This window comes from Physeter macrocephalus, chromosome 4 (genome assembly GCF_002837175.3).
Source record: "Physeter macrocephalus isolate SW-GA chromosome 4, ASM283717v5, whole genome shotgun sequence".
Classification (NCBI taxonomy): Eukaryota; Metazoa; Chordata; class Mammalia; order Artiodactyla; family Physeteridae; genus Physeter; species Physeter macrocephalus.
This window is the reverse complement of record NC_041217.1, coordinates 138,689,679-138,706,359: the sequence shown is the minus strand read 5'-3', so window position 1 is coordinate 138,706,359 and position 16,681 is coordinate 138,689,679. Positions and strand designations below refer to the sequence as shown.

General features: G+C 54.4%; 1 protein-coding gene and 1 long non-coding RNA gene across 9 annotated transcripts in view; one reads left to right on the top strand and one right to left on the bottom strand.

Annotated features, from left to right (window-relative positions):
• The window catches only part of LOC114486066 (single-stranded DNA-binding protein 3), a 152,761-nt gene extending 136,885 nt beyond the window's left edge, over positions 1 to 15,876 (top strand). Inside the window, exons 1-8 of one of the 4 annotated variants that reach the window (XM_055084603.1) lie at positions 75 to 228; positions 1,132 to 1,191; positions 5,384 to 5,450; positions 5,558 to 5,634; positions 13,792 to 13,880; positions 14,562 to 14,610; positions 15,246 to 15,281; positions 15,769 to 15,876. In XM_055084603.1, coding sequence (XP_054940578.1) covers positions 208 to 228; positions 1,132 to 1,191; positions 5,384 to 5,450; positions 5,558 to 5,634; positions 13,792 to 13,880; positions 14,562 to 14,610; positions 15,246 to 15,281; positions 15,769 to 15,861 — 492 coding nt within the window. In that variant the 5' untranslated portion in view covers positions 75 to 207 and the 3' untranslated portion in view covers positions 15,862 to 15,876. Of the gene's footprint in view, positions 1 to 74; positions 229 to 1,117; positions 1,192 to 5,383; positions 5,451 to 5,557; positions 5,635 to 13,791; positions 13,881 to 14,561; positions 14,611 to 15,245; positions 15,282 to 15,768 lie in introns of those variants that run through there. The other 3 variants (XM_028488191.2, XM_055084605.1, XM_055084604.1) reach the window with 3 other exon arrangements.
• LOC114486230 (uncharacterized) lies at positions 238 to 8,566 on the bottom strand. 5 transcript variants are annotated; one of them, XR_008617280.1, is made up of 6 exons: positions 6,373 to 8,566; positions 6,035 to 6,263; positions 1,742 to 1,870; positions 1,201 to 1,279; positions 829 to 1,119; positions 238 to 429 (listed from the first exon to the last, which is right to left on the bottom strand). It is a non-coding gene; the product is annotated as an uncharacterized lncRNA (long non-coding RNA). The 5 variants fall into 5 exon arrangements; XR_008617279.1 differs by having other exon boundaries at positions 1,201 to 1,870; positions 6,035 to 6,290; XR_008617278.1 differs by having other exon boundaries at positions 1,201 to 1,870.
• Positions 15,877 to 16,681: the final 805 nt, after the last annotated feature.

Sequence of the window (16,681 nt, the reverse complement as noted above, 5' to 3'; positions counted from 1 at the left end):
CTCCGCCTGCACGCCCGCCCGCCCGCCCGCCGCCGCCGCCGCCGCCGCCCGCCCTTCGTTTTGGTTTAATTTTTGTTCTTTTAAGCTTCTCCTGCGCTTCTCCATGTGCTGTGATCTATAACCTGCCTCTACTGTCTGGCCTCACAGGGTCCTCCGGGGTCACAGCCCTCGCCGCACGCACAGCCTCCACCTCACAATCCCAGCAGCATGATGGGACCCCACAGTCAGGTAAACGCACTGTGGCTCGCCCGCCCGCCGGGGGGCGCGGGGCACCAGGAGGACAGAGCCAGCAGAGGAAAAACAAAAATCAAAATGTGCTCTAGCCATCGCCTTTGAGGAGATTTGACCAAGGAAATTTATTCCCTCCCCCTCAAAATATATCTTTTTTTTCCAAAAGATAGTCTTCATTCCTTGGACATCACATCCCGCCTGGATATGAAACCAAAAGAAAAGGGAAACAATTTCTGTGACCTTGTCAGCGGCCTTTGCGTTTTTGTTTTTTCCTCTCTCACTTTTGGTTTGGTTTTTAAGTTTGGTTAACCATTGTTTGTAACCAAAGCTGCATCCCTGGCCTTTTCTTTGTGCACTCTCGCTGCTGAGAAAGCTTTCTTGCCCATTCCCCCCGCCCGCCCCCCGCATTGAGTTAGGGCGCCCGCTGTCCCCTCACTGTTTTCATTGTGTACCTCCTCCCCCGCCCTCCCACCCGCGCTCCCCTTCCCCACCCCCTTTGTCGGTGTTGTGAGTGCGTGTGAGCGCGCGTACAGCTTTGTCTGCACGCTTGAAAATTTTCTGTACAAGTCCCTTTCCGATTCTTTCACTTGCCCTTACCAAGAGCAGAGGTCTCCTCCTTAGCCCTGCATTGCTGTAACCGTTCCTCCGCGTCCTGTGCCGGGTCCCAGTTGCTGCCCCGGCAGGCATCCAGAGTAGATCTCCGCCAACAGGTGCAGGGTGTATGCATCTATCACTCCCTCCACCCAAAGGAAGTTTTGCCCAGAGGGAAGAGGCCACCGGGAGGAAGAGAGTTTAAAAGATGACTAGTTGTAACAAAACTGGACTTTGTGGAGAGGAGCGCATTTCTGTCTGTCACCGTTGAGTGCAGGCTGTCATTGAACTAATGCCCTGTAATTGCAGCCTTTTATGTCACCGCGATACGCAGGCGGCCCCCGGCCCCCGATCAGAATGGGAAACCAGGTACTGTACCTTTTCATGTTCTCTCCCCTCACTCGGCCACCCGTGAACCCGGCTGGACTTGGACTGAAATCACAATCTGAGAGAAGGGCTGGGAGGTGGAGGGACCGTTTTAACGTGGGAGGCTTATAAACAGGTCCCCATGCAGCCCCTCCCAACATTTCACCTGCCTCTACCGGTGGGCTTTGGGCAGCCAGTTCTGGAGCAGCAGGCTGGGAATGCAGGGTTTCCACTATTCTAGAGAAGGTGGTAACGCCCCAGCCCCTCCCTTCCAGCCCCTCCCTTCCAGCCCCTTCTTGGAAAAGGGTCTTCCTTCTTAATGAAGTTAATTGACAACATGCATTTTTTCCTGGAAGCTTTTGAGAATTGCCAAGGCTGGTAAATATAATCCTGCTGTTAAGGGGAGAAATGGCCAGTAGCAATGCTTAGATCAGGAGCCTGGATGCAGCGAGGAGGACATTTGTGAGTTTTTAAGCAATGTCTGCCTGCTTCCCAGACCCAACTCAGAATAAGAAAGGATTTGTTCATGTAATTAGAAAAGTGGTCTGCTTACGGGGAGGGTTTTCAGCCTGGAGTTGTGGGCCTTATGCTGGCCCATTTGGGTTGGCAGTTCGAGGTGGTCTGGAGAAATCAGTTCCCAGCCGCCCTACCTGATTCAGCCCATCCAGGGGCGAGAAGAGACCTGCAGAGGTAAAGATGAATTATCTTCTTTTTAGGGTAGACAGATTTAAAAGAAACTTTAAATAAAAAATCAGGGCAATTTCTTTTCATGCCCATACATCTTTGTATACATAATTCTTAGAGTGACCTTGCAGAAGCCCTTCAGAAAGTCTGACCAGCAGTGCCAGTACATCCAGCCCTTGTTGCCTTTGGAGCTGGGAGTTAGGTCACCAGCTAGATTGGCATTACCTGAATGTGATCCCTTTCATTGTCAAGGCTCTGCAAGAAAACTCCTGAGTGAGACAATACAGGGACTTTGGAGAGATGCTCATAACCACGGGACTCCAATTTTAAAGTTAAATAGCCTACCAGTTTCCACTAGTTTTTTTTTCTCCAAAAATCTTTTCTTTCCTGTTTTCTCTGACATGAAGGGGAAAAATTCGGACAAGAATTAGAGACCCAGCTTTTTGAGCAAAGAGGGACGTCCCTAGGATATATCATAGATGAGGAAACAGAGGGTCAGAGTGGAACAGTGACTTCCTTAAGTGTCTCAGTGAGCTGGGCTCGTGTCAGTCTGCAGCTCCCGGCCCAGTGCAGTTTCCTCTCCACCTCGCCAGGTTCAGTTAGCTTTCATAGGTGTAAAAGTGCTGTCCCTTGCCTTTGATTTTAACAGGCCATCAAGTGGGCCTCCTCTGCCATCATATGCACGGACCCCAGCAGCAACTTCCCCTCCTGCCTACCCAGGGCTCTCCTTAGCCCAAACTGGCCTCTGCCCCAGGGACGGAACAGGTGCATTCTTATCATAATTGTGGCCCTTCCTCCAGCAATTAAGGGACACGAGAGGAGACGTTTGTTTCTACTTATCAATTAAGTATGAGCAAGTGCCCGAGAGGGGCACATGGAGAATAAATCCATCATCTGTACCTCGCATTACAAATCAATCGGGCCAACCTCCCCACCACTTCCCCATTGGAAATCTATACCGATTTCCAGCTTCCTGTGGACTCAAGGCATTTCTGTCCTCCAAGGGGGGATGTGTCCCTGTCCCAGGAACTGCTCCTGGGCGTCTCTTGGAGAGTGCCTCAGTTGGGGCTGCTGGTCCCACAGAAGCCTCTATGCCACCCGTTAGCTTAGCCTTCCCCAGGGCAGGAGGAGGAAGCAGAAGCAGGTCAGGCCCACGTGACCTCCTGGGTTAGGGCAGTGAGAGGGGCACTTAGGGAGACTGGGAGCTCAGGATCGTTGACCTGGCCCTAAAGCCTTGCAAGGCCGTCCTCCAACTGCCTCCCTGGCTAGGGGTTTGGAGCCTTGTACAGAGAGCATTGTGGTGTTTCAAGCCAGGGTAGATGGGTGGGCGGTGAGCAGTGGGGTTCAGCAGGGTTAAGGAGAGGAAGGCTAGAGTCTGGGGTTGTCAGGCAGCCCTGACATCACATCCTAGCAGAGCCCCTACCCCACCCAACCCACGGACTCGGGCAGGCAGCTGAGTGACCCAGCAGATTCTGGTGGGATTCGTCCGTTCACTGGGCAGACACTTCCCGCGCCTGCCCCATGGTGCTGTAGGCGAGGCTCTGGCCTACTTCCAGGAGCCTGTGGGACAGCCCCAGAGCATCTCTCTCCCCAGCATGCCCCAAGGGTGTGTGCACGGCTCGTGCTTGCAGTCCCATGTATGAGCCGTTATTTTTCTCCTCTCTCACGCCTGAGGGCTTCAGCCCTTGCAGTGCGGCCCCTTTTACCTTGGTTGTTGCACACCTTCCTTCCCTGGTAGAGGAGGCCCAGGCTGCCTCATTTCAGGGTCACTCCAGTGAGAGAAGGGACTCCCGGGTCCCTTCTGGGCCTCCACGAAGCCCTGCTCTACTCCTGAGTTCTGACACACAGCAGAGTTAGGGGAACCCAAGGAAGAGCCTCCATCCAGATCTGGTGGTCAACACTGGGCTACCTGGAGAGGAAGTGGTTGTCCAACCCCCTATGGCCACTCCATCAGAGTTAGACGGGGACTTACCAAGGCCTGGGGTGGGGGTCTCCCGGCACCTCAACATCCCAGGAGGCCCCAAACCAAACAGCCTCAGTGGCAGGTCTTCCTGTGTCCTCTCGGGAGTCCTGAAACCAGGCTCGAGAAATATCCCAGACTCCCAAGTGGGCAGACACAAACCAGCCAAGTGATTCAGAGCTTGGGAACTCGGGGGAGGAAGCAGAGCTGGGAGAAAGCAAGAGGTCGGAACAGCTAAAACCCAGGGCCACAGAGAGAGACTCTCCGCAGCCCCAGGCAGATGGAAGCAGCAGGTGCCAGATGCCACTTCTCAAACAGCAAGTACCCGCAGACGCAGACTTGCATGGCCCTCCCAGAAGCCTCCCCCTCCCCAGACACACGCACACGTGCCATTCTGAAGCGAAACAGTGAGAAGTTGTCCCTTTGTTTCCCACCACCTCGTTCCAGAACTGGTTTGGAGTTTCCTGTTGGGCCAGCCGCTCCCCACTCGGCCATCATCCCCACAGCACAGTCGGGGCTGGGGGACCCAGGCGAAGCAGGGGGTGGGGGTGGAGGCCCCCATCACAGGTGCCCAGCTGTCACAGAGGCGTTCCTCTCCAAGCTAAGGGCCCGTGCTTAGTCCTAAGGCATGGAGTTCTAAAAGCGAAGTTCCCTTTCCCTCCCCTTCCCTCAGCTCTGCTTTCCTCTTTTTTCATATTGCAGCTGAAATAACTTCAGTCTCAGATAAATCACTTTGAAGGGGTTTTCGTAGCCGGTGTGCCAAGCGTTCACTCAGGAAACCCCTGGCCCTGTCCTCATCTTCTCTGTAGTAGTCACACCAGCATATGCGCCACGTGCACCAGGCTTTGGGTGGCAGGTTGTCACTCAGCATCCTGCTCACCCTTTCTTAGAGGCCTCCTCCTCCACCCCTGGGGTCCAGGGTCCTGGGTGTTCTTCCTGGCTCTGCCGGCAGGTGACTGAGGGCTGACTGGGGGCTCTCAGGCCTCTGGACCTCAGCTCCCTCATCTAAATCTCAAAAGCCGCCTCCTCCCCTGCCCCCTTGAAAAAGGACCTCCCACGGTGGCAGGATTTTTACCTAGTGGGTCTCTGGGGTCCCCACAGTTGGGAGTTGGGGATAGAACGAGTTACATCTCCACTCTCCAGGAGGCAAAGGAGAGACAGGGTTTGGCCTAAACTGCATCAGCTGGAGTTTGGGTGGTAAAGGGGCGGGAGGGAGCAGTGCTGCTGGTGTGTGGCTGGTGGCCCAGCCAGAGTGTGCCTGGGCTCTGGCAGGTACACAGAGCTGCCAAGACGGCAGCACTGGGCCGTGGTTCCTCTCCCAAAGATGAAACCCCCATGCTGACCCAGCCAGGCTGCAGTTTTCCGTAACGCCAGCTGGAGCTGACTGCTGCTGCCCGGGGACCCCCCAGCCGGCGGGTAGCAGGAGCGGTCTCGGGGAGGCCACGAGTGGCCCTAAATGGTCGGGTGGGGAGCCTGGGCAGGCAGGTGCATTCCCCTCTGTCCCCAGCTCCGGGGAGCAGCCACTCACCTTGGGTCTTACGTCTCTTTCAGCCTCCCGGAGGAGTTCCTGGGACACAGCCACTGCTGCCCAATTCCATGGATCCCACGCGACAACAAGGTAGACAAGGCAGGGTGGGCCACGGGGCGGAGCATCGGGAGGGGCTCCCCCCGCCACTGTCTGCCTCCACCTCCTGCCACTCACGGCTCACCCGCTCTGTCACGCAGGGCACCCCAACATGGGAGGATCAATGCAGAGAATGAACCCTCCCCGAGGCATGGGGCCCATGGGGCCCGGCCCACAGGTAACCGACCGCCTGTCTGTCTGTCCATCTCCCGGCCATCTGTGTGCACCCGCCTTCTCTCCTCTTTCGAAGTCTGTTAGTCTTTCCACGTCTCGCGGCTCGGAGGGGTGAGGGGAGAGGGTGTGACCAGGGCCCCAGCGGCCTGTTCTGCCCACAGCTGGGCAGCCCACCTGGCAGAGTTGAGGGGACCCCCAGCGAGCTGGGGAAGAGGAGTATTTGGGAGCCTTCCATGGGAGGGATTTGAGGAATTTGGAAGGCAGGGGTCTATGTCCCCGAGCAGCGGTGTGGGTCCCCAAATTTCCTCCCACCCTTGGGAGGTAGGGTGGGCCTGAGCTGGCCCAACGGTCACAGTTTGTTGGGACCCAAGGCAGGATATTGCATTATTTTGTCTGCAACTCACCAGTTGTCTGACTTTGGACGAATCACTTTCACCTCGGTGGCCCCAGCAGGCCCCAGCGTCCCCCCCCAGTCCAGTGGGGGGTGAATCTGTAGCCGTGGTTCTTGGTGGTACCACCCAGCTGCGAGGAGCCAGGCCGGCCAGGGCCCCGGCACTCCCTTCAAGTCAGAGCTTTTGCCGTTTTCATATACCAAGCTCTTGCCTAAGCTTTCTTTTGACCAGAGGGGCTCCACTGCCAAAAAGGACAGTTTAGAAACATCTAGAGGAAATTATCTCAAGTGCCCTGCCCACCCCTTTATAGCAGCAACACAGTGGTCGCTCCTTGGGACGCAGCTCCTTACCCACAGGTCCTGGGTCCCACAGCACCATCAGGCAGGGGTCTGGCAGGCCATTCCTGTTCCAGCACCTTCTCGTAGTTGGCTCCCGCTCTTCTGAGTGTTTGAACGCGGCTCTGGGTCCTGCAGGCGCTGTGGCAAAGAGTTTGCTGTGCTCTGCCCTCCTTGGGAATTCTCTGGTATCTGACTGTCTAAAGCCAGAAGTCTGAGTAAGGAGAGGGGCATTTCACAGTGAGAGCAGGAGGATTTTGTTTTAGGGTGTTCCTTCCCTTCTTTTCTGCCCTGCCTGGAGGCCTGCTTGTCTCTCCCACTCCTGCTTGTCGGTGTTGGGATGCTCTGGGCCCCTGCACAGGTTTCCGGTTCCCTGGGGGTGAGGTCATGCCCCCACTCACGCACACATGCCTCCCTTTTGGAGGAAGAGGCGTCTGCTACACCCCACAGCCCTCCACTCTGTCTGGAATTGTATTTACAGCACACCCAGCTGCTGCGTTCTTCTCAGTGATGGCTGCAACATCTGTGGCGTTGAAAGATTTTTAGGGAGGTCCTTGTCTTTCGTTGGCCCCTTAATCCTAAAAGGAAGCAAGCCCACACCAATTGCAGCTCCAGTTTTCTTTTCTTTCCTCAAATCCCCCAGAGCTTGTGTTTTCACCAGCTCCTTTTAAGCTACCAGAGTGGCCCCTTCCTGCCAGGCGGCCGGCTTGAGCTGACCTCCGCAGGAACCTGTGGGAGGGGTGGCAGGGTCTGAAAGCCAAGCGTTCCCTCTCCTGAGTCAGAAACTCTCAGATTCCTCAGCCACACACTAGAGATACTCTTGGTGTGGAAATCAGCAGTGGCCTTGGACTTCCAAGATGTCCGGGGGGTTGGGGGTGGTCTAGGGGACACAAGAGGATGGAGTACTCCACCACCCACCCCTCTTGATTCTTGGAGACTGAGCAGCTGCATCTGTAAAATGGGAAGGAGACCAGTACTTCCTTGTACGGTTGCTGAAAGGAGGAGGCTCAAGTTTTTGGCGTGATGCTTGGCCCAGGATAGCCTCTTAGGAAGCAGTTCGTGTTTTCCAACTTGGGGCCTTAAAACCAGTGTTCAGGACTCGAGCTGCTTAGGTTTGGTGATTGCTTCGCGTTTCTTTTTATTTTTTTCTGGCAAAGGCCATTAACAGCTTGTTAAGTCTGTAGTAATACTGAGGTTCCAGAAGCTGGGAATGGATAATTATCAGACGGACCGAGGGCAGAGTGTCCCGAAGTCTAGGACTTCCTCCTGGTTTAGCGGGAGTTTGGTCGTGTCCACGTCCCTGAGCAGCAGTCTGGCACACTCTCATGGCACATTTAAAGAGGGTGGGGGTCCTGAAGGCTGAGGTCTTGCTGAAAAGGGCCCTCCTGGCCTCACCAAGCAGGGTACAGGGGTGGAGCTCTCGTAGGCTCTGAGGTCGGTGCCCAGAGCAGAGGGAGAGGCTAGCCCTGCGGTGAGGCCAGCTGACCCTTTCCACCCCACCAACCTCAGGGGCTCTGAAAACATCTCTCCTTTTTTTTTTTCTTTTTTTTTTTTTCCTGGTTTTATTGAGATATAATTAAGATACAGCACTGTGTAAGTTTACGGTGTACTTTGACTTACATACATCATGAAATGGTTACCACAATACGTTTAGTGAACATCCATCATCTTATATTGATACAGAATTAGGAAATAGAAAAAAATGTTTTTTCCTTGTGATGAGAGCTCTTAGGATTTACTCGTAACAATTTTCATGTATAACACAGAGCAGTGTTCATTCTATTTATCGTGTTGTATGTTACATCCCTAGTACTTACTTATCTTGTAATTGGAAGTTTGTGCCTTTTGCCTGTCTTCATCCAATCCTCCCCCCACCACCTTCTCAGCCCCACCTGCTGCCAATGGTAACCACAAATCTGATCTCTTTTTCTGTGAGTTCATTTGTTTTTGAAGTATAATTGACCTACAACACTGTGTTAGTTCCTGTTACACAACATAGTGATTCAGTATTTCTGGACATTTCAAAATGATTGCCACAATAAGTCTAGTTACTATGGTGTGTCACCATACAACGATATTATATAGTTACTGACTGTGTTCCTCACACCATACATTTCATACCCATGACTCATTTTATTTTGCAACTGGAGGTTTCTACCTCTTAATCTCCTTCACTTATTTGTTTCCTCCCCCCGCCCCCCCAACCCTGGCAACCACCCATTTGTTCTCTGTATCGGTAACTACTTCTGTTTTGTTACGTTTGTTCATTTGCTTTGGTTTTTAGATTCCACGTATGAATGAAATCATACAGTATTTGTCTTTCCTTATCAGACTTATTTCACTTAGCATGATGCCCTCAAGGTCCATCCATGTTGTCACAAATGGCAAGATTTCAGTCTTTTTTATAGCTGAATGATATTCCTCTGGGTGTGTGTGTACTACATTTCCTTTATCCAAGACGAATGGATAGGTTGCTTCCATATCTTGGCTATTGTAAAAAATGCTGCAATGAACATAGGGGTGCATGTGTCTTTTCTAATTAGTGTTTCTGTTTCCTTCCTTTTCCATATTACTTGTGCCCCTCTGGGTAGGGTGCCGTATTAAATTCCAGAGCCAAACCTCCCTTAGAGCAACCCAGGTGTCCTCACCAGCCCCTCACTGGGGGCAGAAAGACCTGGCCTTGAGTGAGCCTGGGCCTGGGCAAGATTGAGGTATGAGATGGACTGCAGGTTCTGGGGTCAGCCAAGGAGTGGGCATCGTAGAGCCTGGAAGTTTTAGACCCCCAAGCTGAGGGTAGGGAGAGGACAGGACCTACCCCCCAAGCCCTTTCTCTCTGTCCCCTGAGGGTGCTGCCCTGATCACTCAAGAGTGGACAGGAGAGGGATGAGCTTAGTGCTGGGAACACCGTCCTGGCCTCAGCTCAGCCCGTTGGGGCCTCCAGTCCCTCATCTGCAAAATGGGTGGCCGGGTGATGACCTCACAGGGCTCGTCGTGGGGCTGCGTGATGAAACAACAGCTGTGAGAGAGACCGCAGCACAAGACTCCGCAAAGCATTGCACAGATCCCATTCCCTCCTTAGAAACTGGGCCCAGGGAGGGGGCCCTGTCTCTGCCATGCCTGGACTGTTAAGAAAGGCGACCAAGGCCCTTCAGGCAGTCTTCAGTAAGCACCACTGCATGCACAGTGCCGTGCTGAGACTGGACACAGAGGTGGGAAACCGTCAGCCTGTTATTCCAAGTGGAGAATAACATTGCTAATAGTGGGACCACTCTAGAACTTTCTGAACAAAGAACAGGTACAGTGTGGTCTTGAGGCTACTTTATAGGTTTCAAAACCGAATGGAGTAGCATCATACTTTCTGAGGTTGTGTATCATTTTGGCCTGAATGTCACAAAGGAACCAGCAAACTAGGCATCACCCTGCCCTTTGCCCTCAGTGCCTCAGGCAGATTTTATTCTGGTTTTGTGAAGCAGCCCGTGGCGAAAAGGAGGTAGTATTTCCCCTTAATTGTATTCTCTCTTTAAAGAATTATGCCTATGCCTGTGTCAGGTGAGAACTTCTGGCTCAGTTTTTCAAAAGTGAATCCTGTTGGGGTGAGGCTGAAACTGGCGCGGCTCTGCAGCGCGTCTGGTATTCTGGTTGGGGTGCGTCTGGTATTCTGGTTGGGGTGGGGTCAGCACAGCCTAGAATCAGATTGCCAACCTGGCTTGTCTACACTTGAGAACGTTCAGGGGAAGGATAATCCACCATCCCTAGAGACAGTCCTGTGCCACCAGGAGAAGCTGCATCTCCCCACTGAGCCAGGACAGTCCAAGCTCAATGCCTCTGAGCAGAGACCCCAGAAGGATCGTAAACCAGGCCAGGGCACCCTGGGCTGGTGAGGAGAGAGTGGAGCCACTCAAGGCACTTTCCCTGGTGGCTCCTCGGAGACCTCGCAGTGGGGCTGGCGAGGCTGCTACATGATTAGAGGTGGTGGAGGGCAGGCCCCAAGCCCAGGGAACTGCCCAACAACCTGGAGACCCCTTGGACAGGTCTGTCCTAAAGACTATTCTTTGGGGCCCCAGGCAACATCAAAAAAGAGCCCCTGTGCCGAGGAGGTGCAGGAAGCAGAAGCAGGCCCCAGCCCCTGCCAGCTGCAGGGTGCCCGTCTGCATCGCCGTGGACCTTGCCCAGGAGCGCAGAACTGAGACCAAGAGGGTGGGGCCTGACCCTTAGTTCCTGACCACGGATCAGCCTCTCTGCCCAGGGTCTGGGGCGCCCTCGTCGGGACAAGGTGTGGGTGCGGGCAGGTGAGGCAGACACACACATGCACACACCCCTGTGGATGTGGCCGGCTCCACGGCTGCACCAAGGACTCCTCCCAGGTCTCCAGCTGCCCCATCCCTGCAAAGTAGTGCTGAGGACAGAGGAAGAGGGGGTATCTGGCTATGGCCACACCTCAGACCCCCGTGCTGCGGGCAGGTGGGCCCTGGGAGAAGAGAGAACCATTTCTATTGAGTCCGTGAAGCTGGGCTTCTAAGCCCTCCCGTCCTCTGTGAAAAAAAGGCCAGTGTCTCTGATTCGAAAACTTGCCTCCAAAACCAGACTTTCAGCCTTACTTTCACCCCTGATTTACTGTGTGGCCTTGGGCGAGTCTTTGGCTCCTCTGGGCCTCCAGCTTGTCATCTGTGAAGTGGGGGCATGTAAGTGGCCATCAGGGTCTGGGCCTCTGCAGGAGGGAGGACCTGGCAGGCCTGCTCCCTCCTGGGCAGCGGCCGTTCTGGCTTTCCGGGGAGGCTCCTGAGGGTGTCGGGTTAGGGCAGCAGGTGGTGCACCTGGAGCCTCCCCTGAGGGGCTGCATGTCCAGACGTCTTTCAGGAGTGAGCACCCTGCTTAATCTTCTCGCCGCACTCTGCTGCCACGTCCTGGGCTCCCGCCGGCCCCCAGGCCAGCCTTCCACTCCGTCCCCAGTGCCGGCCGCTCTCCTGGGTGTGAGAGGGAGCAGGATGCAGCTGCAGCCCCTGGAGGAGATCTCACTCTCTATCTGGAAGACCTTTCTGATTGGCCAGGCTGCACACAGTGGAAGAGTGGGCTGCCTGGGGAGGTGGTGAGCTTCCTGTTCTGGAGCAGCGGAAGCGAGGCTGAGATTTGTACAGGGGATTTAGTAACTGCACGTGGGCTTAGAAAGGGCCCTTTAAGACCTCATGCTTAAGGCAGCATTAAAGGCTTTGGCGTTTGCTCTGCTAACATCCCAAGTCAGTACACACCTCTTGAGGGCTGAGGGAGCACTTCAGAGCCATCATTTCATCTGATCCTCACACAGCCCTGTAAGGGTGGGGGCTCTTTGTCCCCATCTTATGGACGAGGCAGCACAGCGGAGGGGTTGCAGCTCGGAAGCCATGATCGTAGCTGCACGAGGGGCCATCACTCTGCGTCTGTGCCTCAGTGTCTTAAACTTTAAAGTGGGGATAGTAGTGAGGTTGTAGTGGTTAAATGTAAGGTGATACTAAGCCCGTAGCACAGGCTGGCACGGAGGAAGCATTGTTATTTGTGTGGTTTGCCCAGAGTCAGGCTGTGCTGGGGCAGGCTCTCCGTGTTATGACCTCAAATCTGTGGCTGTGCTCACCACGCAGCGCGGCATCCTCTATAGGGAGGGACTGGCCCCTTTGTTCACTGATCTTGCCGCATATTTGCTCCAGGGCAGGTGAGTGTCTTCCGGCCCAGGGACTCAGCCCTGAGCAGGCACGGGGGATGCCGGCTGCCCGAGGAGCCCTCCGCGGCCGCCCTCCCCTCCCTCCCCTGACTGCAGGCCTTGCTGTCTGCCGGCCAGCCTGGCGCTGCTGCTGTCATTGTGCATACCCTGTCTGGACACTCACTCCAAACCCCTCTCTGGGTGACCAAACCAAGGAGGTGGTCCCGAGATGGTCCCTGGCTGGAGAACCTGCCACCAGCCTGATGGTGGCTCTGTTTTTCAGCTCTGGCCCTTGAGCCTCCCGTTGTGTCCCCACTTCCACCCTCCTTCCCACCTCCCAGATGTGTGGTGTAGAGAGCAGACCCTGAGGCTCACAGATCTAGGATTAAACCCCAGCAGAGACATTAGCTAACTGTGAACTTGGGCACATCTTTCTCCCCCCAGACCCTCAGTCTCCTCTTCTATAAAATGGGAATAATACCAACTTCATGGCATCGTTACAAGGTCCAAACCAGAGACTGTATGTGTTATGTGCTCAGTAAAAAACGGCCAATGCTGGCTGTTCCTTTGCCATCAAAATTCCACCAACCTACTACTTTCTACAAAGGCGGAGCTCAAGCTACAACCAGCCTCGTGTTACTTTCCATTCATTCACTTCTTCACTCCATTGATGATTCAGCGCCCAGTCTGTGCCAGCTGATGTGTGCAGTGACGGGGGATATGAAGATCAGTAAGATAGAGTTCCCGCCTTCCAAAGGGGTTCAGAGTCCAGTGGGAGAGATGGACATGTGGCCACGATGATAAGCCAGAGTGTTGCAGGCCGTTGGGGGAGGACATTACAAGGCACTCTGGGAGTGACTAGGATGGAGCGGTTAACCCCCGGGATGGAGCAGGGAAGGCCTCACAGAGGAGGTGCTGTTTGAGCTGGGTATTGGAGGAGGATGTGTAGGAGCCTGCCAAGTGGAGAAGGGAGGCAAGATATTTATTCCTGCAAAGAAAATAGCTCTGGAAGAGGGGAGTCGGGGAGCAGCGGTGAAGGAGATGAGCCAGGTGAAAGGCCTGTGCCTGGTCCGGTTGCTCTGACCCATCCCAGTGCCATGGTTGGTTGTGCCGAGCTGAGTTGGGACTCCTGCAGGTTTCCAAGTTCTGTGTAGACTCTTCTCTTAAATGGAACAGTGATTCCCTTGAGCAGGGAGACAGAGTTTTCCTCCTGCTCCTCCAGTACTGTGCCTGTTGAGGGCCGCACGTGCTGACACCTGAATCGGGTGACTATATGGAGGGACAGCCCAGACCCGGGGCAGGGTGGGGTCTGTAGACGCCAGGCCGCGGGACAGGCCTTTTGGGAGAGTATGCCTCCCCTTCTACGTGCAGACTCAGCCCTGCCCCCAGCCTGCTGGTGGTTTCTTCTCCCCAGATTTCTAAGGTGGGTGGTGGTCACCAGCTGGTCCTGTTACTGAGACTCTTCCCCTTTCCTGCCTGAGACCTGAGGGCAGGTGCCAACCAGCATCATGAGCTCCTTCCTGGATGCCCGTGTGCTTTCGAGAGACCCATCCTGAAGCCCCTGAAGATGCATCTAAAGCTGCGACTGTCCCTCTGTGCTGGCTTGTCACTGTGGTCGTGTCAGTTGGTTCCCACCCCACATTTTTTTAATGAATGTATTACTTTCTCATCAGATCCTTTCCACAGACTAACCCTCTCGCTTATGTTCTGTTTGTTTTTTCCCCCTCCTCTTCTCTCTCCGGTTCCCCTTCTCCTTCTCATAGACTGACGCTTGGTTATCGTTGCAGAATTACGGCAGCGGCATGAGACCACCACCCAACTCCCTTGGCCCCGCCATGCCCGGGATTAACATGTAAGGCCAACCACCCTGCTGGTGGCTCAGAGCCCATGGCTTTCCCCGCCCTTTGCTCCCCGAGAGACTTGTGATGGGAGTAATTACTGGCACCTCTCTGGACCTCAGTCTCTCATCAGTAAAGTGAGGATGTTGAGCATACTGGTGATGAGACCTCATATACCCCCATATGGTGCTTGTCTGTGCCAGGCAGTCTTCCAAGCTTGCTACATGGATTAGCTCACCTAATCTTCCTGATAACCCTGTGAGGTGCTTATTATTATGCCCTATTGACAGATGGGGTAACTGAGGCACAGAGAGGTGAAGTACCTTGCCCAGGCTCACGCAGCTCTAGGTGGCAGGGTCAAGCTTTGAAGCCCTGTACGGTTGATCCCTCTTTCAGGGCTTCAGTGATGTAGCCCCTTTGCGGTAGTTGATGCCTATGAGAATCTCTGTATTCCCTTCCTAGGAAAATGCATGTGCAGAGGAAATATTATTTTCACAAATTTTGCGCATAATTTATAGGAATCTATAGATTTCTACCCACAGAACTACACATTATTACCCCAGAACAGCTCTAGGACTGTATGAAGGACTTCCTGTTAGTGATTTCAGCCCTCTTGTTCTGACCCTGCTGGCACCACCCCGCTTGGTGCTTATAGCATCTTTTTCATTGTCTCCATCTCTCTCTCCCTCTCTCAGGGGCCCGGGAGCTGGCAGACCCTGGCCCAATCCTAACAGTGCTAACTCAGTGAGTACCCAGGTTGGCGGGGGGCGTAATCTGCTAGGGACTGGGTTCTAGGGTGCAGGGTGGTTCCTGTCCCCAGGTTGGAGGTGTCATGGGGAGTGGGATGTGGCAGGATTCCACCTGATGCCTCCAAAGAGAAGCCCACGTGTAAGGGGAAGCTTGGGAGTATCATGCTGGGGCCATCAGGGGCTCTCCCCGCTGCTCTGCAGAAGCTGAGGTGTGAGCTGAGAGCTGGGCTCAGAACCCTGTCCATGTAGAGGCTCCTGCCAACCTCCTCTTCCTTGGCAGAGCTGGCTTCCAGCACTCAGAGGAAGGAGCTGGGAAGGGGTGCTTAGCACAGACAGTCCAGGGCAGGAGGCCCCGGGTGGGGGAAGCTCTCACTTTCCTGTCCTAGAACTGGAGGGTCTCCCGCGCCTATGGCCCCCCAGGGCTCCCTGCCGAGGCTCTCAGGATCGGTTCATCATAGGAACTGGACTTGGCTCACATCCCTGGCCCCCCTAGAGACACTAACCAGGTGGCTCAGTGTGTTTCCCATCAAGAGTGGGGTTGTGTCCCCCAGAGGATTTGGAAGGTAGAGCACTCATTGCCTGTCAGAGGAGGTGTCTCTGAGGTGTGGCTCATCCCCCTCTTGTTTCTAGATCCCATATTCCTCCTCATCACCCGGCACCTACGTGGTAAGTGTGTGCAGGTTTGGGGCATTGCGTGTCTAACCTCATGTGACTGTGCGTACAAGAGTACTTGGGGCGGGGGGGCCCTGTCTCTTTTCCTTTCACAACATATTCTGAGCACAGATTCCAAACTGTGCTAGAACTTGCTGTCAATATTCAGGTATCTGTACTTTCTGGTGGCCCAGAAGGCCCCAAACAAGACCCAGACTTGGGACCCCCGTTTGGGGGACTGACCAGTAGGCCAGTCAGCTTCCACTACAGGCCTCTGGTTTCACCGGTCCCCATGTGTGTGAGCACACACGCATGCCCACAGCTACCTCTTGGTTTAAAGAAAGGAAAGGGGGAATCCAGTTCCCCCGAGCCTTAAACACCCGGGCCCTGGGTGAGCACTGGCTGCTGACCTGGCTGGAGCTCAGTGGCCTCTCCCCACGTGTGTCATCACCATGGGTTTTTTACCGTGGGTTTCTGATGTCAGTTTTTATCTCATCTCCAGGGACCCCCTGGTGGTGGCGGCCCCCCAGGAACACCCATCATGCCTAGTCCTGCAGGTAAGAAGGCTGGGGGAGGGGTGCCGCTGAGGGAGTAGGGAGTACGGAGTCCTGGAGGGGCTTGGGTACAGAGCCAGGGCTTGTAAGCCGCTCTTCCTGAGCAGTGCGCCCCCCACCCGGCATCTTGGCACCAGGGATTTAGTGGGCAGGAGGCCCCGGTGCCACCAACCTGCCATGTGGCCTCAGCCGGGTCACTCCTCATCTCCAGTGAAAGGACAGGGTAGAGCAAGGAGATCCGGGAACAAGGGGTCTCACCGCTTTCAGCTCCCGCTGGTCAGAGAGTATCCTGTCATGGTTGTCATTTCTCTAGATGACTGAAAAGGGGCTTTTGGCTTCTGGCATCCTGGGACCAGGACTCTACAGCGTGATGCCTCTTGAGTGTCTAGAGCTATTGGCTTCTGGTCCTCTGTATCAAAGATCCCTTTTCCCCATTTCTTTAATCAGAAGAGGGCATGTGCGCACACACACCCGGCACACACACACACACACACACACACACACACACACACACACCCGTTTCCAGTTTTATGCCATTTTGTACACCATTTTCTTTTCTTTTTTAAAGCTAGAAAGTGGGTGGAAGGCCAGTGTGTAAAACCTACTGACAAACAGGGATGTTAATAGCACTTTGGGAGCTCCTGGCCTGGTGTTGTTTTTGTTACCACGAACACAATTACATCAAACCCACGTGCCTGAGAACAACATCTCTTCAAAGAATCCATCCGGATTGAAAAATGATGAAAATGACTATTTCTAGAAAACTGAAAGACTGTGTGTTTTCGTCAGCTGCCGCGATGAGGTTTTCATGGAATTGGCCTTGGAGGCTCTCTGTGTTTTGTGGGTGGGATTAGAATAACC